Source organism: Selaginella moellendorffii, unplaced genomic scaffold, assembly GCF_000143415.4.
Source record: "Selaginella moellendorffii unplaced genomic scaffold, v1.0 SELMOscaffold_18, whole genome shotgun sequence".
NCBI classification, from domain to species: Eukaryota; Viridiplantae; Streptophyta; class Lycopodiopsida; order Selaginellales; family Selaginellaceae; genus Selaginella; species Selaginella moellendorffii.
In genome coordinates, this window is record NW_003314279.1 from 1,723,243 (window position 1) to 1,743,407 (window position 20,165).

Here is a 20,165-nt window from a genome sequence, read left to right on the forward strand (position 1 = left end):
TTTTTTATAATAAGAGGTCTATCCTTTTTTGTGTTTCCTGATATGAATTTAAATTTATCTTGTATTGCTCTGTTTGTTACTATATATTATTATCTACATATGCATCATATGGTAAAGTTAGTCTTCATTCTCTATAGCAACAATTATATGTATATGTGTAGCATAAGATAAATTTAATTGTGTGATCATGAATTTGAGTTTAAATTATTATGGATAGTGTTAAGTCAAAATTTTATTATATGATTGTTTGATTTGAATAATACTTTTGCAACTTTCCAGTGGATAATAGATAAGTTTCTCTACAATATACTAGAAATGATTACTAACATTATTGTTCATGCTTTAATCCATGTATGTTTATAATATCCAAAAGGTTTTAAATTAATTATATCAAATTGATTTGAAACTAAAGTATTCTAATTTCTTGTTTATATCCCAAGATTTATCTTGGGTATTGCATTTCTCACAAAAACATACAAGTTGATCCTGAAAAATTTATAATTATTTTAAATTTTGATAGTAGAATCAATTCTAGTTTCCCATTTATTTGTGTTGATAGTGTTTGATTTAATAAGGTTTTTTTGTGGTTGAATACTGCTAATCCAACTATTTAACCCATTAATAGAAGTTTTATTTGCAATTTTTGTTAGATATTTTTTGTCAAATGGTGTTCCAAAGACAATGGATCAAATAATGATTCCACACATATGGTTGAAGTATTTTATATTTTAATATCTCAATTAGGGATACACCCACGTTATTGATTAATAAATAATATTTTTAATGAAATAATTCATTATGAGCTTCAAAGGGATGATTTCAAAGTATATATAATTTTAATATACAAAATTGTGATGCTTATTTATTATCTTTCTAGCTCACATATATTATAGGGGTGTAAGTTTTGTTGATATTTCATTATAAAAACTCATATATAGTCATAATTTTATATTACTAATGTAGTTAGTTTATATTTACGATAGTTGATAATGTTAGGTTTTGGGATTAGTATTTAACAAGCATTTTTCCATAGGTCCAAGTAAAATTTTTTAAACACTTAAACATATAAATTTATACTTCCCAATCTTATAGTGCATAGTTTGTTTAAAAGGTTTTCTGCCCAATAGAAGGGATTATCAAGTATTATTGCAAGTTGAATTATGTTTATAAGATTTAACATGACATTTAAGAAATCAATCTTTTAGAAATTATATATATGTAACAATTAAACCACTTTACAAAAGGATCATGAATAACTTATACTATCTATGGATGCACTAGTGCCTCCTCTTGATATTTTTTTAGCATTGACTATCATTCTAAAAGGAGTTATATTATTGTATATTATTAATAATGTAGTGAAACTTTAATAGATACTGGATTGGATTCAATTTAAACCACTTGCTACTCTAAAACAATTAGCTAAATAATTTAATTATATTTTCCCACACGATTGCAAAACTAAAATTTCAAATCCCCAACTGTAGTGTGGCAATAGAGAGATTGCATTAGATCTCTTCTCTGCAGTAAAGTGCTAAGGATTAGTTAAATAAAAATTTAGAATAAACCAATATCTTATGTTAAGGTGGGTTCCATACATCCTTCACTTGGAAATTTCTCCACCATGGAAAAAAAACTCCCCCCTTTTAAAATTTTAAGGTTACATGTAACTCTGTTTTACTAATATAAATGTATGATTAAAAAATGAAAACATGGCAAGGTGAAGTTTCCAATTCAATTTTATACCATAATTTTTCAAAAATATATTAATAAACTAGCAAAGAATCCAGCTCTTCTGGCCTATAAAAATAAATTTGTAATGATGTCTTACTAAGATAGAAACATTGTTCAAAAATAATCTTGTAAATCTTTTTAAAGTACATAAATAACATATGAAATAAATTACATGTTGATTTTCATGATCTGCTCAAAATCTTCATTTGGTAAAATAAAAAATAATAATGAAGTTTTTATAAGTGAAATTTAATAATAAATCTATGTCCAAATAAACTAAATTGCTGACTTTTAAAATTAACTCAGAGATATTTATATCACTTTTTAGTAAAAATAAATCAATATATACAAAATATTATATATACAGCTTAACAAACTCCCATGTATACTTTAAAAATTAAAGATGTGCATATTCATAAAAGTCTAGATAATTATATTAGTTTCTTATAAACATTATTATCTGGTTATTATAAACATTTAAAAGCTTGAATTTAATTAGTTTAACTTCACATAAAATATTTTGAAGTAATATCTGTTTTCAAACTCTTGAACTTTTAAATTTGACTTGTTAAAGTCAATTTCCTAAGTGTCTCCAACACCTTGCATTGCACATATTGCACAATTCCACTTCCCATCTTTGGAAGTTCTCTATTTTGAGGGCACCATCATCTTCTTTCCCATTTTGTATGACTTTTGGCCCCAAGTTCCAGTTATCCTAAGGTTGTTCACGTCCCTATCATTTGGCTACTTTACCGCTCCCTGCCTTTGGAGCTTCCACTTTCGCCAAATTGGAGCAATTGGGAATCCATCCATCGAAACACATATTGCCTTTCCCATAATTTGTTAGCACCCAACACATTAGTGTTCTTGGCCTAACTTTGCGTTTTGGATTCTTTCCCATGATTCCTATAGCTCTTTTCTTAGCCACTAGTTTTTTGCTCCTATCCTTGATTGTTGCACCCAATAATATCGGATCGTTACCTCCATTCTTGAGGTATCCTTTTGGTTCCATAGCAAAGACTTTACTTTGCTAAGTTTAGAGGGTGTTTACCCCTAATATGTCTCTTTATCATTTTTTTTGCTATGGCTTTATTCATAACCTAATTTAGTGACCCTCCCATAGGTCTTTTATAGAGACTACTTTCTTCGGACTCACTATGCCATCGTATGGACATAGCTTATTTCCCTTAGGTGTTTTTCCCACTTGGTCATCTTGACCAAGCGCTACCCTCATAAATAGTTCAAATTAACACTTTGAACCAGGAACTTCATTCCTTAGCCAACCAAGGACCTTGTCCTTATTTAGTCAGAAGATCACCTAGTGATCTCACCTTGGCACCTTAACAAAGTTGCCAAAAGGTATTTGGTTTTCTAGATCTTCAAGTTGTTGACCATGACCCCGGGGGCATCCCCCACACTTGGCGGTGCACCCAAGCCAGCCCTTATGGCCAAGGGTCCATAGCAACTGAGACTAGGTGTCCCCATCTCATTCACCACGCCCTTGGTGCCACTCACACCAAGGTGTTCAAGTTAGATATGCCGAGCCCAACTAAGCAATCTAACCGTGCATCACGACTCTGAGGCATCCCTCGCTTGGCGGTGTGCCCAAACCAGTCTCCTCACTAAGAGTCCATGACCACCGAAAAATGAGTGTCCTCATATTCCAAACCATCACCACGCTTTAGTGATTTGGGACTCGAACCCAAGCACTAGAGGGTCGGGACTCGAACCCAACCTCCGTATATATATATACAGATGGCATTGCATAGTATGCCTGGTGTGACTCCCTACGTTGGTGCACCACTATAGATCACAGCTTAGGAACCTAATTCCTTCGCACTACCAAGTCCTCTCACTTGACAAGTCTATGATCATGCATGGACTCCTCCATGCTTGGCCCAATGGGCCACCCTTTTTGAAGTTAGCACCTTCAACTAGGGGATTTGTCCCTCTGACTTGCCAATCTCGCTTCGCAAGTCATCCGGCCACCGTAACATGTAAGCATGAAAATCCTTAACCATCGACTTTCGTTCAAAGCCCTCTCTTTGAACATTCGGGAACTACTTTCCCAACCTTGATAGCCTCGCCTCATGACCAGCTTCAAGACCATGCTTCTGCTGTGCCACTCTGATTTCGCGCGCTCTAGGAACCATTTACGCTTGGCTTTCTAGGTACTTACCTACCTAGAATTGTCTTTGGGAACCTTCAAGGAACTTTGTTCCTTAGCTTGCTAAGGCTTCTCCTTTGTAAGCTCTCTACTCACCATATGATCTAACATGGACGATTCCACATTTTAGACTTTCTATGGTATTGCGCTTGCTAGTAATAACATCCTCGAGCACCCTCTTGATTCTCCACTCTCATCTTGTATAACCACCATTGGTTATACCCTTCAATTTCTATGGTTCAATTCCATCCCAATACTACTTGCCTTTTGGCCTCATATGTTTCCTTTAGTTATTCTTCTCCAGACTAGGAGGATAGCTTTGCACATTCTACCATGCCTTAGCAAGTATTTATAGGGATGAACCTACCCAATAGCTTAGGGAGTGGTTCCTCAACTCACCTTATAATCCCACACATCGGGGTTACCGTTGTTACTTATGGGCCTCCATATACCCATCACTAGCCTTGCCAAAATCTCATTTTTGACTTTGTCCAAATCAGGTAGACAGATTCCTCCCGTCTCCACAACCTTAGACGTTTGGATGGCACTTCTTATCCATCATTTGCTAGGGATTTAGTCCTTTAGGCCTTATCTAATGCCCTTGCGACATCAAACACCACTTCCTGGTGTTTTAAAATGTTTGGGTGTCCCAATGATGGTCTTCTTTGGCAATGAGCATTCCCTTTACGACATTAACTTATTATATCGCAACATAAACAGCTTCTCCCCCATAAGGGTATATTTAACTTCCTTATCCCAATAAGAAGTCTTAGGTAGCTACCTTCTACCAGTTTAACCAATTATTTTGCACTTTTTGCTTAGTTGCCTCATAGTTGTCAAGTCCTACAACTCATTGCTTGGTGCTTCCACATCTCCATCATTATCTGGGTCACTACACTCCAATCGCATGCCTTCCAGCTTAGGCCATGCCATTCCCATTTCCATTAGGATTCCTCTAGGAAGGGGTTCTTATAAACCCACCAACTTGACCTCAACGCAACATGCCTTGGCACATTCGGTGTCTCCACACCCTCGGCTCTACAAAACTACCTTTACAACACTCCCCATTTGTGTCAAGGTCTTTTCCAAGACCAAAGCAGTCATTTTTTATGCCAATTATCAATTAGCACTGCACCATAGTGTTCACATACAACTTTATGCCAAAATTGTTTTCTTTTTGGGGAACACCTTTCCCACAACTTTAGCATGGCACATTTTGCCATTGATGAGATACCCTTTTGTTCTCATACTTGGATCCTATGATCCCTCCCCATCCTTCATGGGGTACAACACATCTCAGTCCAAATGCTTCCATCAATCCTTTAGGATTATTTCTTGATTCTATTTAAGTCATCCAGCTTTTTGGACTTTGTCATCCGACAACCCATGAAATCCTACCTTTGAGGTGCCAACTCACTGGAATATAGCTTCTTGAATTCATGTCCTGCTCACAAGGACCATCTTTGCAAGTGTTACTCCGACACCTGATTTTTTCTCTTGGGGCAACCTTTTGCCCCTTAGGACCACTTGTCCATGTGATGAGAATACCAACTCATCCTCTAAGTACACCCCCAACTCCTTGGGTTGTTCTAGCATTTATTAGAGGTAGCCCCGGCTACCATTTCAAGGACTTGTGTCCTTTTCTGTATTTGACCTCTCATAGTCATCAATTCAGGTCTCAAAGTTATGAGCACCAGTTTCAACTATATGAGGGTAATTTTGTGACTCCTTTATTGTTTTGGAGTCTTTATCTTCCCCGTGATCCCAACTATAGTTGTTTACCACAACTACCTTAGCCAGTTTGCTAAATCAAATACTCATCTGGATCACATCCTCAACTCTCTAAGGAAACCCTTATATTGTTCCCAAGATCCCAAAGTTGTTCTATTATTAGCCCTTTTTAATCAACCATCTCACCTATAAGTTCACACATGAACTATAGTGGAGAGCCATGTCTTTCCGACTTGCTACTCCTCACATATAGGCCCACTCCTAGGACCTTCTGATGCTAACACCAATGGTGATATACTTGAGCATCAATAACAGTCGAACTAAGGAACAGCTTCGATACTAAGTTGTAAGCGACTAAATTTTCTATTTTACTTTAGTCATTTAACCACACCTCCGACCACTTGGAGGAGTCTCACTCACAACCTCCATAGGTCTTATTTTGGGCTTAGGGACTTATTAGCCCCCAAGAATGGCATCCATGCCATTCAACCATTGCACTTGGTCCAAGTGCCCCACGTGTCCGATCCCATGATTGACACCCCAAGGTACCACTGACATATCAACCCGTTATGCTAAGGCCATGCCTATTCACCTTGGTCACATCGGTGGTCTGACACCACCTACATTACAGTCCTATCTCTCAAAGATTGTGTCATCCGTCCATGAGTGATCATCCCAAATCCACTCCTTAGCATCCTTAGGATGCCCACAGACATAGGGAATAGCCTTCCCCAACATCCTTTTTCTGGTCTCCACTAAGTCCCTTTCCCCCCATGGCCGTGTTTGCCAACATTGCCACTGGATCGAGGCCCACAGGCCCAACCACTAAGTCCCATGGTCCTCTAGGACTTCCTCACCACCTGATTGTATCCTTGGTCACTACACCAGAGGACTACTCCTCTTCCTTTCCATAGTCTGGGCCTTTGGGACAACATTTCGGAACACCATGGCCCTATGCGGGCCTCATGGGTACTCTCCCCACCTTCTGCCTTTGGGTGCTCTAGCCATGGGCTTAGAGCGAGGTTCCATTGAGCCACGCTAGGTATCCAAGTAGGTAGTGCCACCCATACTTGGACTGGGAGCATCAGCCAGTCGATCTCCCGGGGGAACTAAAGCCGGCTCTTGAACACTTCACCAAGCTACCCCGCTTGTTGGTCCGTGTTCACTCTAGTGTTGGACTTCCCAGTGGGCAGCTTATCACCCAACACTAGGTACAGCCTTCCTGGGTTAAACTGGCCTTTCCTGGCCAAACTGGCTCCACTGCAGTCCTCCCCCTTACTATACTTTTAGAGCTCACTAAACCCCCCAGGGTCTGGGAGACGAACGCTTTGGGCTTTCACCCTCTCAGACTCGGACTCAGACTCGGACTCGGACTCAGACTCGGTCTCGGTCTCGGTCTCGGTCCCGGCCCCGGTCCCGGTCTTGGTCTTGGTCCCGATCTCTGTCTCGGTCTCGGTCTCGGTCCCGGTCTCGGTCTCGGTCTTGACTTCGGACTCCGTCTCGGGTCCTTCTCGGACTCCATCTTGGATTCCATCTCGGGTCCATCTCGGACTCCATCTCGGGTCCATCTCAGACTCCATCTCGGGTCCATCTCAAACTCCATCTCGGACTCCACCTCCGACTCCATCTCGGACACTTCCATGTGTCATGTTTTGGTCCTCTTGTGTCCCCTTTTCTAGAGACTCACTCATGGCTCACCTCGTGCTTGTTCCTCGAGCACTTCATTGGGAGTTCCACTCCCACTCTCAACCTTTTCAAGTCAGAGTTTTTAGTCCAAATGTGTTACACTCGTTTGGCTTTCGCTTCGGCCACTACCGTGTGGCACCCTTTTGGCTCCACTTTGGGGCCTAAGGATTTTGTGTCTCATATGGCAATTAGAGAAGCTAGCAATTCCATCTTTAAGAGAAAGAGGGTAATCCATGAGTTGCATTCCATTGCTTTCAAGAACAATATTAGTAAAGATCATTACATGTCTAGGGTGGAAGCTATGGAGTACATGTTGAGCTATGCCCAAGTAGAAAAAGAGGATGCATGACATTAAGGATGCAAAAGTAGATCCTATGAAGCTTTTGAAACTTTAGATTTGTTTAAATAGAGAACAAAAGAATTCACCTATCTATACAAAATAGAAGCACTTACAAAGAACATAAGCAATTGGAGTTTATGTAAATGCTGCATGGAGGCATTTGCATAGTAGCTACATATGGATGTCAACATACTTAAATATGGATCAAACTCCAAATTTTATGTATTTTTGCTCTCAACTAATGTGAATAAACAACCTTACTCCTCAATAGTGTTCACCTTTGTATAAAACAGGGGTGTATTTCCATATTTAGAGCCTACACATCGCTTTATTAAGTAGTACATCTATATATTTGTTCTACAGATAAAATTGAGATGTAAAATGAAAACTGAATCTAGTGGTGCTCATAATATTAATTCATGCTTATAAACAAAATAAATTACCCCATTAAAATTACCTTTTCTTCTTCTTCTTTTTAGTATTGTAGCCTATATGCTATGCATGCTTGTCTAGTCATTTGCAAACTTGATGATGTGTGTAGCAGCCAGAAGTAAAAGCCACAATCACATAGTCAACTTGCAAGAGTTTATAAACGAAAAATACTTTTAAAACTATAGGGAAAACCATTACATTTTGGCAATACTCATTTGTTTATTGCATTATTCTAGATTCTCAAGAACTACCTATATTGTCAAGCCTTGTGTGAAAGGGATGGAGTGTGTTCCTATACTTGATGCTAATCACATATACTTTCAACAACCTTGAGTGTAAAAAGCATCTCTTCCTTGTAAAGCTCTCTTGCCTGATAAGTAAAGATATATCATCAAGTTCTCTATAAAGTGTAAACACTACATTGCCATAAATAATAATCATTTATATCAATGCTTGGTTCACACTTGTATTTCTCTAGGTCCTATAACAAGTTCACCTAGGTAAACAAAGGTTATATGAGTTAATAGGACTGTAATCTTGATTTTGTGTCTAAATGAAAAGCTCCTGGACCTTTCCAAATGAGCTATATAATCATTTATCAAGATGTTGAAAGTTTCCTAGTTCAGAATGTAAAAAGCCTCTTATATCTAGTTCTTAGCATCTTTTATATTCAAGTTTTTCTTATAAACATCAATCAAAAGATTGTAATAGCCATGATTTATCTGGAAAGTCATGCTTTACATCACCCACAACACAAATAATTATAAAAAAGAAAGATTCATAAAAGTTGCAATGGAAGAACACTACAACCTATGTAACAAGAGACTAGACTTATGCATTTATGTAACAAGAACGTTAATGTAACCTTTAGGTAGGTGTCCAAATAGCTAAGGCATCTTCTTTCAATATAGAACTTGTGCCAGAAAACCTGTTGCTATCTATACAAGAAAGATCAAAGTTCAAGAGAAGAGAAGAAAAATAAGAGAAAAGAAGAAGAGAAAAAACAAAAAAAGAAAAGCAAGGTGTTTATACATAAGTGGATGTTCTCTAAGTAGCTGTCTGGATTCGGAACCACCACATGCCGATCGAACCGACCAGGACGGACAAGCGCCTTGTCGAGAGATTCGGGGAAGTTCGTAGCCGCGATCACTATGATGCCTTCGTTTTGCTTGAAACCGTCCAGCTCCACCAACAGCTGGTTCAGTGCGCTTCTTCGCAGCTGCGAATAAGTCCCGCACTCGCCAAGCACCAACTCCGACGAACATTTCCTCGAACTCGCTCCCGCTGCAATAGAAAAACGGTACCACTGCTTCACCAGCAATTGCCAGAGCCAGCATCTCTTTCCTGTTCCAGGAGGCCCAACCAGAAGGACGCCTTTCGGTAGCTTGCCACCTAGACGGGTAAATTTCTGCAAAGAAGCAACCGAGACTGGAGTTACAAACCGGAGAAACACGAAAGAAAAATAGATAAAGCAATGACCTTTGGATCCCAAAGATGGTGAACAATCTCCTCCAACTCCGCTTTGGCTTCGTCGACTCTTTTCACGTCACTGAACTTGGTATTAGACTCCAAGCTTGGCTGTACCTCCTCATTGAGACCCAGCCCTGCCAGGAACCAGGGGCGTGAGTAAGACCTCCTTTCCTATACAGACAAGGATGCCAGTTCAACACGTAGGCAAGACCTTAAAACAAACGCATCCATGCATTGCAAGCCATGCTCTACGATGCTTACCTTTGCTGAGGCCCTTGTCCTTGACAATGGCCCCAACGCCAGAGAGAAGTAGAAAGCCCAGAGCCAAGGTTCGAACAGTCCGCCACACTTGAACTCTAAAACCTCCTTCGGACGTGACCATGTGGATTGGCGCACTGGGAGAGCCCAAAATTCCGTCTTTCGTGGCTGTTCCTACTGCCGGAAACGCCGAAGACATGATCGGTCGCGCCTCAGCTTGAAAACTTCCTAGCGATGCAGTTGCTCCTACACGGTTTAAAAGAAAATAGGAGGATCAGATCCGATAAAGAAAGAGTTACAGCGTTTACCTCTTTGCAGCGTTTTCAACAAGGCACTGTCATCGAGCCTATCGACCTTGACGAGAGCTTTGAGATACTCGGCCAAAGCACTGGCGCTGCGCTGCGGAAGTGGTCTACCCTCGGGATCCACCTCGTTAAGATCTCTTAGAAACTTCACTTGTTTCTCCTGAGCATCGGGCCCTCCTTCTCTCTCCAGCTGCTCCAGCCTTCTCGAGAAATTGCTTGTGTAGCTGGACATGCAGCGTCTCTTGAAATTCAAGCATCATTAGCAACGGGAAGAGGACGAGGGAAATCGGATAGAAAAATACCTGCATCCAGCTGCTTCAACACAATCGCGCGTCCCAGCCCATATCGAAATCCGCGGGCAATCAGCGCGGGCGCAGCCCTAATGGGAGAGAGGAAAGAGAGCGCCATACCTTCTCCAGCAACTGACGCCATGCCATGCCGCCCGAGCTCCCAAAATCGATCCTTCACGCGCTAGGGCGCCCTGGCAGCCACCGCCTAGAAGTCCCCAAACCATCAAGAACACGAGAATACCCAGAGGGTTTCAACCCCTCCTCCTCGCTCCTCCGCGTTTCAATTTCGTAGCATATTCTCCCGCGTGAGACAGAATATTCTAAAAGTACACATTCAAAAAAAAAAAAAAAACCCAGCCTTTTGGCTGGTTATATAATTCAAAGAAAACTGTACATTCTCTTCATTGTAAAAAATGTTGTGATGCCCCTGGAGCTATCGTTATGGGGGCAGCACCGAGTTTCTTCGTTCTTTAGAATTTCTCCCACGAAAACCAATTGATCGATCATCGGTTCTGGAAGTTGAAAACTTTGATGCAGATGGCGAAGCACACCGCGAAGACGACGACGAGGCCGACGTGAACTCCGGCCACGACGCCCAAGAAGTCGTGCCTGAACCCAAAGTTGGACCTCAAGAAGCGCTCCACGGTCGTCTCTTCGCCGTCGGCCCGGAACAACGGCGTGGTGACATCTCCAAGCTGAGACGTGAAGAGGCCGTAGAGAGACCACGCCGGTGGCGACGCCCAGTAGTACCACCTCCACCACACTGGAATCGCCTGAGAGACAAACCAAAGTGTTAGGGAATCGCAAAAGAAATGTGTGGAATTCATGAACTTACCGGTCGAGGGATGATGAAGCCAGAGAACAGGTTCCAGATTCCGAAGAATGCCGAGGATACGATGGTTGCAATCTGGTCGTTGGGTGACAGCGCCACCGTCACCATGCCGTAGAGCGTGAAGTAGAGGAACGTCATGTACAAGAAGAAGAGGAACCACAAGAACTTGGCTGCTGTCCATTCCAGCTGCATCGTCGCGTACACAATGAGTCCATACGCGAAGGCTTGCACGAACACGTAGGGAATCTCGATCAGGACCTGGACGCACGGAGTTTTCCTTGATGAGTCAAACGAAATCTGAAGAGTCGGATGTATGCCTTACCTGAGCAAAAGCATATGGAAGGGGAGAGTACATTCCAGCGGCTCTTTCTCGATAGTAGACCGTTCGCTCGATAGCAACGACTGGCTGCACTCCTGACAAATTGCTGAACCCAATGAAGAGCACAGCAGCGTATATAGATCCCATCAGATTAAAGAGGTCTTGTTCTCGTGATCTGCTCACGAGAGAAAGGCAGGAGTCAGAACCAACGCTCGATTGAACTACACAACGTTTACCTTTTCGAGCCGATGTCCCAAAACATTGTGCCAAATATTATCGCGACAACCAAGGTGAAGAACATGCGAACCAGAACGTAGTATGGATTTTTCCAGTATGACTGATGTTGTTTCCACAAGCATCCCATGACCTGTCCGAGGAACGACAGAGGGTATTGCGTTGGAAACCATATGTCCTCCGTGCCGGGAACCGGAGTGCTCAGCTGAGTAATAATAGCTTCATTGTGCCTAGACACACCAGTGGTTTAGCCAAGAAAGAGATAATGGTCAAGTGTGCTTACTGGTAGACTGGAGAAGTTTTATAGATGTCCGCAAAATCTACTCCTAGACGATTCTCCACGTCTGCAGCGGTAACCTCTAACATCCATGTAGCTGGATTGTATCCTTCTCTTATGTTAGGAACACCGCTGATACCCTGGGGAAATTAATCCATATAAATCATCTCAAGTCTGCAAGAACAAAGCAAGCGACTTACCTGGAAGTATTCAACAAGTTTGTGCGAGTTCTTTCCCAAGGAACCTGCGTAGATAACGCGCCCTCCGCGTTTCATCAACAGAAGCTGGAGAAAGCAGGCAGGTTTTCAAGAGAGTTTGCAAGGTAATAATCCCGTACCTCATCGAAGGCCTCAAAAATGTCAATGCTAGGCTGATGAATGGTGCAGACGACAGTGCGACCGGTGTCGACAGTGTTCCGGACCGTTCTCATGACAATTGCTGCCGCTCGTGCATCCAGTCCGGAAGTTGGCTCGTCCATGAAAATAATTGAAGGATTTGCAACGAGCTCCACGGCAATTGTCAGTCGTTTCCGCTGCTCGGTCGAAAGTCCATCAACTCCAGGGAGACCAACCAACGCATCCCGGAGAGGGTTAAGCTCTACAAGCTCCATAACTTCTTCCACAAACATCTGTTCCAAAACTCACCTTAGCAAACTTGACTACGAAAAACATCTCTCTCCTTACCTTTTTCGTCCCCTTATCAATGTCATTCGATAGTCGGAGCCAAGCAGAATAAACCAGTGACTCGTACACTGTAACGTTGGGTGAATGAATGTCAGTTTGTTCGCAATAACCCGAAATCCTAGCAAAAGTAGCCTGGTTTTTGGGATAGCCGGAGATGCGAATGTCGCCTTCAATGTAGCCACCAGTTTTACGCCCGGCTAAAACATCCATGAGAGTTGTCTTTCCAGCACCGCTTACACCGACAAGAGCCGTGAGGACTCCAGGCCTGAAGCTACTGCTTACGTCGTGCAGCAACTGTAATCTATTTTCTGTCACGCCTTGTTGCTTCATTTCCTGTTACAAGTGCATTAGAACTCAATATCCTACAAAGGAAATGCGTAAAAGCATACCGCGGGCATGTCAACGTAATAGTTAACATGATTGAATGACATTGCTAAAGCTTGAAACGGGAGTATCATTCCCCTTTTAGAATCGGCACCCATTCGACCAGACGTAAGCTCCAAATCTCCTGGCATTCGATGTTAGACCATATAATGAAATTTGTGATGGCACCATTACCTGCATTAGAAGATCTGCCCGATCGCTTTGATTTTGCACGCACTGATCTTTCTGAGACTTCGCCGGTACGGTTCACGTTCTGCTCTTCTAGTATTTCCTCAGACACTACGGCCTGCGGTTTTCCAGGAGCTGTTTAAATAGAAAAAATGAGTACCTACATGGAGAAAAGAAATAGATTTCTACGTACCGCTGAAGTAAGCGAGTGCCAAAGTGAAAACAACGTTGAAGAAAATGGCATAAGCCAACTGAGCACCAGTTCCAAGCCAATACCAGTTTTTATTGGGGAACAGGCCTCGAGACTCTAGAACTTGGTTGCCAACGGTGGTGGTCTGATTGGCATTTTCGAGAATCTGCCATCTTGATGCACTGAACTCGTTCACGGCAAGCGCATTCTGTGCGTACATCATGGGCGACGACCAATATCCCCAAATCCACCAAGGTTCAATGTCCTCTGGAAATTAAAGACCATTATAAGTTGTGCTACCTGAGTATAGTCAATGGATTACCTCTAGAAAGAAGAAAACCACCGAGGACAAGAACTATCAGCAGCGTGAAAGAGCCGAAGGTGTTCGCTACAACCATAGTCCGAGAAAGTGAAGCAATGAATCGGAAAAGACCTCCCGACATTTGATGAATTAGGAACATGAGGAGGAACTGCTGGAAGAACCTGAAACACTCAAACATAAAATATCAACACTATTTCTCACTAAACATCAATGTAACAAACCTGGCGGCACTAGGAGCAAATCCAACCACGTAGTACGTCATGCACACCCAAAGTGCTGATTCGAGCAGGGACACTGGAATTCGAGTGATCACGTTAGGAAGAGAAAATGCCCACGCAGGAAATAGCATCTGGTCCCGCTGCTTGTAAAATACTGGAAGGCGCGCAATGGTCATCGACAACTCCGCCAATCCATTAAACATGACGATCATCAGGCCGAAGAACAAGGCTCCCATGTAGAGACTGCCATCGCCAACAGTTCTGTGATGCATTTCGGTCCGGAGAAACACAGTCATCGTGATTACGGCTATAACAATCAGCTGCATTGGAAATTTTAGTATCAGATATATAGATTTTAGTCTTCGATAGCATACCTGAGAACCTTTGAACACGTAGACGAATGAGTTCCTCTTCATCAAAAGTATCTCCCGCGCCAAGAGAGCCTTGAAAAGCTCCCAGTTACTAAGAGCGTACTTCTGAGTGACAAGAGCTGCCGGATGGCTTTTACTCTTGTCAAAAGGCCGCGCCAATTCTTCAGCAATGTTCTGACCGACATGGAACTTTTGAAAGGCATCCGCGAACTCCTGGACAGGTATAAATCTGTATGGCATCCTCTTGTCAGCCCAATACTGTTCCTGGTCTTTCCTTGACGTAACTTCTTGCAAAAAGTCCGCGACACCTTTCCTCGGAGGACATTTAAATCCCTGCGTCTCGAAGAAATCCAACACGAGTTCCCGGGGCCCCTGATATACAATCTGCCCCTCCGACAGAAGAATCAAGTCGTCGAAAAGCTCAAACGTCTCGGGCGCAGGCTGGAGCAAGGAGATGACCATGGTAGCATCGAGCACATGGACAAACTGCCTTAAGCTCTTCACTATCTGAAATGTGGTCGAGCTGTCAAGACCGGTTGAAATCTCGTCCATGAAAAGAGACTTTGCAGGCCCAACGAGCATCTCTCCTGCAAAATAAACATTTGTCATAAACAAATCGTGACCAAAAAGCTTCCAGGCTTGCAAGTCTTACCTGTAGTGACACGCTTCTTTTGTCCTCCAGAAATACCCCTGCGCATGGCGTCTCCGACAAGTATATCAGAACAAACGTCCAAACCCAAAATCTGGAAGCGAAAAAATGCATGAGAACCGCGAATCCTCTTTGATCACGATCCAAAACACGCTTACCTTCAGCACATAGTCCGTCACAATGGAGGTCTCCTGACCCTCTATAGCCGACGCCTGTAAGAAGCTCGTAAGAACGCTGCCAACCAAAAAGTGCTTATTACCTTCATGAACGCATCAACATCAGGATCCGGTTTGATCTTGGCATTTTTCTCCCGTCTTGAAAGCTCCGTTATCATCTCTAACACAAGTTATAAGAAAGTCAATTCCACTTGCACGCCAACCCAGGACTTTGCTTACGATATCTGCTTCCCACGCCTTGACACCTAGAAGCAAAATCAAACGTCTCCCTCACTGTCAACTCCCCGCTATGCAAGTCGTGTTGGCTTATGTAAGCAGAAGTCCTTTGAGGCACAAATTCAGTCAATGTGTGGCCATTGTAGGTGACTCTCCCAGAAACCTGTAAAGTGAAATCGAAGATGAGAACCATCTCCTAAAAGCTGGAGGACTTCCTTACCTTGAGGCTGTGGTCCAACTTTCCAGAAAGCGCCAGAAGCAGCGTAGTTTTCCCTGCGTTAGGAGGGCCCAGCAGAAGTGTCATCCTGTAGAGAAGTATGAGTACAAGATTTTCGCCGAAAGCTGCAGCAATTTCATTACCTGGAAGGCTTCACGATACCACTAACGTTGCGCAAAATCGTGAGGACGTGTTTCTTAGAAGGGAGCAAGTGTAGCTTTCCCAAGATTTGCTGGAAAAACAAATCACAACATAAAAGTAAGAGCCAGAGAGCGATGAAAAGATTTTTTCGTTAATAATACGAACCTGGGACATGTTGATGACAAAGTTAAACAGTGTCGGTAGAGCTCGCTTGCCGACACGTACAGCAGCTTCGATTTGAAGTCCTTCGTACCTCACCTCGATTTTGGGAAGGTCTATCCCGACTCTGAGACAATTGTTCCAAGAGTGAGAAGAAACTCGAATCAAAACAGTTCTACTACCTGTCGATCCTTTCCCGGAGCTTGCGGATGAACATCTCGTTCTCCGTGTCCGTTGTTGCCAAGAGCTTCTCCACAAGATTCCTCCTCTCCGTGAGGCCCAAGGACTTGACATCAATGTGCTCGTGGCGAGTGCTCCCATGCTCGCCCACATTCTTGATTATGGCCGTCCGGAGGCGATCGTATGTGGGAAGCTTCTCCAGCGCGGCCCATTTCAGGGCCTCCTCATCGTCCACCTCCCTGACCGAGCTGCGCGAGAAGACATTTTCCGTCCACGATCGCGAGCTCACCGCTCTCATCAGCTCCACGTCGGTCGGAAGCGCCATCGCTCCCCCCTTGTCCCCTCTTTCGCGACGATCCAATGCAATATTTTCGGCAATATCTGGAATTCCGGGGCGAGGCGACCTACAAAATTCCACCCCCGATTCGACGAGCTACCACTAGAAGTCGATTCGATCGAGATCCAGATCCCAGATCCTGGCGCTACATCCCTGGATCGATCGAGCCGGAAGAAATGAGGAGCATGGAAAATAGTTTGGGAGCTAGGGCTTTATATAACTTGGACACTTGGCCTCTTTGGACCATGGCCGAAAACTTCTACCAACAAGCCCATGCTACTTTATGGAAGCTTCTCATTTAGACGCTTCTGGGCTGGGATTTGATCCGACGGTCCAGACGCTTAACTAGAAAGCACACGTGATGCTGTGATTTCGTGACCCTCTTCTATGGAACATATGGAGAGTCCTCGCCAATAAAAACCTGTTCTAGACAAAGTACGAGTGCTCTTCTCGACGCCGCCGCACACGCTTTGGCGTGGATGCAAAGTTTTCTTCCCGGGTTTTTGCGCGAAATTTCGAAATAGAAGCGTTTTCAGGGGTGAATATGCCGCGTACACTTGTTGTTTCAGCAATGGTGTTTGAACACCACCAATAAGATTGGAAAAAAGAATGGTGGTTGTTTCCTTGAATTCGACCGGAATCGTTCGGCTATTCAATGTGACCTGATCAAAGGTCTTTACAAATTGTAGTAACTTTTGATTACTGAAGAAATCTTATGTTTACGGGAGTTATTTTACTCAATATAATTCAATCTCAAAGTTAACTAGTTTGGGGTCAACTTTGATTTGCGATCTTTGAGCAGCATTCAAGATAGTTTTGCTCAGTGGAAGGAGGTCCCATGCAAATGTAAAACACTTCGGATTACTAGCAGTTTTTTAAGTACAACTTGTGGTAGAGTTTGATCTCATTACTAGCAGCTTTTAAATACAATATGTGCTGTCATAAGATCTCGCTGCGCTATATGCTAAACATTCGCGTTTGCAAATCAAAACGATTTCAAAGAAAGCGATTGAGATTCTCGTACAAATTGGAAGTAGCTTGAGACAATAGGATAAAGATGAAAACAAATAGACCTGGTGTTGTAGCTTGTCGGCGTCACGGCCGTGAACAGGCACCGCAGTTCCATAAACGTGCAGCTCGCGAACTATCGAACATCTTCCCAGCAGCTCGGGGCATGTAGCGTTGGGACCGCATTTTCTCAGGCGCAGTAAACCCACCAGTATATCCTAGATGATCACTCGCAAGCAAGATAAGCATGATATGCATGAGAAAGACTTTGAGAAAGCTTTAGGCAAAATACCTGTCTAGTGTCTTCATAGGCCAGAAACGTCTCCCAGCCTTTGTTAGCACAGTAGTCAAGCCTTACTAGCTCTACTTCTTCAGGCTTGATTTGATTGTGTATATCCTGAAACAGAATCAGAATTATTAGTTGAATGTTACTTACTCGTGAGCATGTGAGCAAACCTGAATCCCAGGTTCTCTTGTCCTGACATCTCTAAATTTCAAGCCCAAGTCCTCCATCCCCATCAACGCCAGCTCTCACAGGTTTCCCTTCTCGACGCCCTACGTTACAAGAGGCATGGGGATGTCACGTTGTATGCGATAGACCCGAGTCCAGGGAGGTACCAGAGACAACACTCGGGGAACCAGATTGACGAGTTGTTCAGGTGGATAGTTCTTGTACCTGTAGCAATCAGGATGCACATCAGTTTTGTCTCGGAGAAAAGACCAGCAAATACACTAACCTTCCAGTCTTCCATAGCTCGTACAAACCTGTCCCTCGAATAACCAGCGTTGGATAGATTTTGAGGCCGTCCGCTCGAAAGGAAGGATTTTCAAAAAAATCGCGGAAGCTTTCCATGTCCCGTTCCATATCGACGTTTGGAAAGTTAGGCATCATATGAGCAACCACCTGAAATACATAATCAGCGAAAGAAGTTCGTGTAGGAAATGCCATCGCACCTTAAAGCCAGCGTCCTTGGCAAGGCAAAAGCAGTCGGCAACAGCAGCAACCGTATGGCCCCGGTTAGTATCTCGAGCGACATCTTCGTACGTGCTCTGCACCCCAATCTCAAGCCGCCTACAGCCATAAGACAACATCTGGCGCAAGTGAGGAGACTGACAGTAGTCGGGACGCCTGCAACAGCGAGAAAAACGAAATTAAGAAACCAGGCGATTGAAAGAAACCACGCAAGCCTTACGTCTCAATGGTCAGTCCAATGCACTTGATGGCAGCATGCTCTGAGTATCTCACGGCTTCCTCCACATTTCGAGAGGTGTGACCAGACAGAGCGTCATGGAGATTTCGGATAAAATAGTCGTGGTAGTCTGCTGGCAAAGACATGAAAGTACCTCCCATAAGGATACATTCAACCTGTGGCGATCACCTTTGCTCAGTGACAGAGAAGAGAATCCATAAACTTGATCACCTTATCCACGATATGGCCCAGACGCCTGAGTTGATCCACTCGACCTCGAGCCTGTATATAAGGATTGTACCTGAATTTTTTTTTGCTAGCAAAAAAAGAAATGAAAAGGACTATAGAATTTACCTTGCTCGAATTGCTCTCATGCTCGTTGGTTCATACCCAGTGTAGGACTGTGTGCTATATTCGAAGTCCGAATCTGGGCCTCCCGGGCAGTAGACACAGATATTCCCAGTCGTGGCGATGTGTGGGCACCGATGCGGCTTGGACATGACGGCAACCACGGCAATCCCAGAGGCAGTGCGCACTGGCTTGGCCTTGAGCCTGGGCAGGACGAGATCGCGCTCATTCTCTGGCAACGCCGCGATCATGTCCACGAGCTTTGGCGCTCGGGCAAGGCCGTAGCGGCGGCAAGCAGCGGATTTGAGCGCATTGAGATCGACGTCCTCACCGCTGCGGCATCCTTCCACCATAGCCCCTACAATCTCCGCAATTGCCCGTACCCTGGCCTCGTCCTCGCTCAGCCGCTGCTGGACAACGCCTCCCCGTCCCGGTGTCAATTTCCTGCGCTCCACTGCCATTTGCCGCTAAAACCCTAACCCAAGAACCCTAAAAGAAAAAGTTGAAATATATTTTTGACCAGCCATCGCTCCATTCTAGCCCTAAATTCAAACCTGTTAATTATTTCTTGTTTTGGCTTTAAAAATTAAATTATTTTGAATAAAGTTTTGTCAATTTGAATTTTTGGTTTGCTTAAGCAAACCTGTATGGTAGTGAATATACCTAGAATATTCTTGGATATTCTAGGATATTCTACCATCTAACAGTTGTTATTTATTTAGATTAATTTTGTATTTATAATTTATAAATTTTTTTAAGCACTTTCTACCATCTAATGGATAATATGAAATCTTGGACAATTTAATTACAAAATTTAAAGTATTAATATTAATTATTAATACTGATATTATGAGGTCCAAGTGTACAGTTATAATGCCATATACTAATATTAGCACAGTGGGATTTTGATAGCCGTCATATTAGTCTTAATTTAGACTATTTACTCTTGTTTATAAGCTAGAGTTAAACTAATTCATATTATTTCTATATTCCATTTCTATATTTCATGCATTCACATTAGTGGAGTTAAAGGGCAATTTTGATTACCTCTAAGAAATGCTTGGATTTAGGCTTTTAGTTTAAATCTAGCATTTATATCATTTAGATTTTATTTTCTTTGTAACTTTTTCAAT

The 20,165-nt window shown here is 43.0% G+C and overlaps 2 protein-coding genes and 1 pseudogene across 3 annotated transcripts; all 3 read right to left on the minus strand.

Moving 5' to 3' along the window:
• LOC9650357 overlaps nucleotides 1–19,504 on the minus strand; it is a 91,481-nt pseudogene extending 71,977 nt beyond the window's left edge.
• On the minus strand, nucleotides 8,963–10,647 carry LOC112346904 (ATP-dependent zinc metalloprotease FTSH 5, mitochondrial-like). Its single transcript, XM_024676779.1, has 5 exons — nucleotides 10,426–10,647; nucleotides 10,127–10,364; nucleotides 9,822–10,064; nucleotides 9,570–9,694; nucleotides 8,963–9,498 (listed from the first exon to the last, which is right to left on the minus strand). The coding sequence occupies exons 1-5, from the start codon at nucleotides 10,429–10,431 to the stop codon at nucleotides 9,043–9,045; spliced, it is 1,068 nt and encodes a 355-aa protein (XP_024532547.1). The 5' UTR covers nucleotides 10,432–10,647; the 3' UTR covers nucleotides 8,963–9,042.
• Nucleotides 10,798–16,663, minus strand: LOC9650356 (ABC transporter G family member 39). Of its 2 annotated transcripts, XM_024676770.1 has the most exons (22): nucleotides 16,152–16,663; nucleotides 15,976–16,096; nucleotides 15,813–15,901; nucleotides 15,673–15,757; nucleotides 15,456–15,615; nucleotides 15,320–15,396; nucleotides 15,219–15,272; nucleotides 15,064–15,154; nucleotides 14,415–14,998; nucleotides 14,044–14,360; nucleotides 13,823–13,983; nucleotides 13,504–13,767; nucleotides 13,317–13,445; nucleotides 13,148–13,266; nucleotides 12,759–13,091; nucleotides 12,413–12,703; nucleotides 12,276–12,359; nucleotides 12,082–12,215; nucleotides 11,801–12,028; nucleotides 11,568–11,739; nucleotides 11,249–11,503; nucleotides 10,798–11,186 (listed from the first exon to the last, which is right to left on the minus strand). In XM_024676770.1, the coding sequence occupies exons 1-22, from the start codon at nucleotides 16,472–16,474 to the stop codon at nucleotides 10,917–10,919; spliced, it is 4,341 nt and encodes a 1,446-aa protein (XP_024532538.1). In that variant the 5' UTR covers nucleotides 16,475–16,663; the 3' UTR covers nucleotides 10,798–10,916. The 2 variants fall into 2 exon arrangements, with proteins under 2 accessions (XP_024532538.1, XP_024532540.1); XM_024676772.1 differs by having other exon boundaries at nucleotides 14,044–14,998.
• Nucleotides 19,505–20,165: the final 661 nt, after the last annotated feature.

Excerpts from the sequence above, each read along its gene's own strand:
- LOC112346904 (XM_024676779.1), bottom strand. Across the intron at positions 9,695-9,821 it reads GGACAAGGGCCTCAGCAAAG|GGCTGGGTCTCAATGAGGAG; the intron begins GTAAGCATCGTA and ends GGTTCCTGGCAG. Across the intron at positions 9,499-9,569 it reads ACCATCTTTGGGATCCAAAG|AAATTTACCCGTCTAGGTGG; the intron begins GTCATTGCTTTA and ends GCTTCTTTGCAG.
- LOC9650356 (XM_024676772.1), bottom strand. The coding sequence starts at position 16,474 with ATGGCGCTTCCGACCGACGTGGAGCTGATGAGAGCGGTGAGCTCGCGA. Across the intron at positions 12,360-12,412 it reads TTTTTGAGGCCTTCGATGAG|CTTCTGTTGATGAAACGCGG; the intron begins GTACGGGATTAT and ends TGCTTTCTCCAG. Across the intron at positions 11,187-11,248 it reads GCTTCATCATCCCTCGACCG|GCGATTCCAGTGTGGTGGAG; the intron begins GTAAGTTCATGA and ends TTTGTCTCTCAG.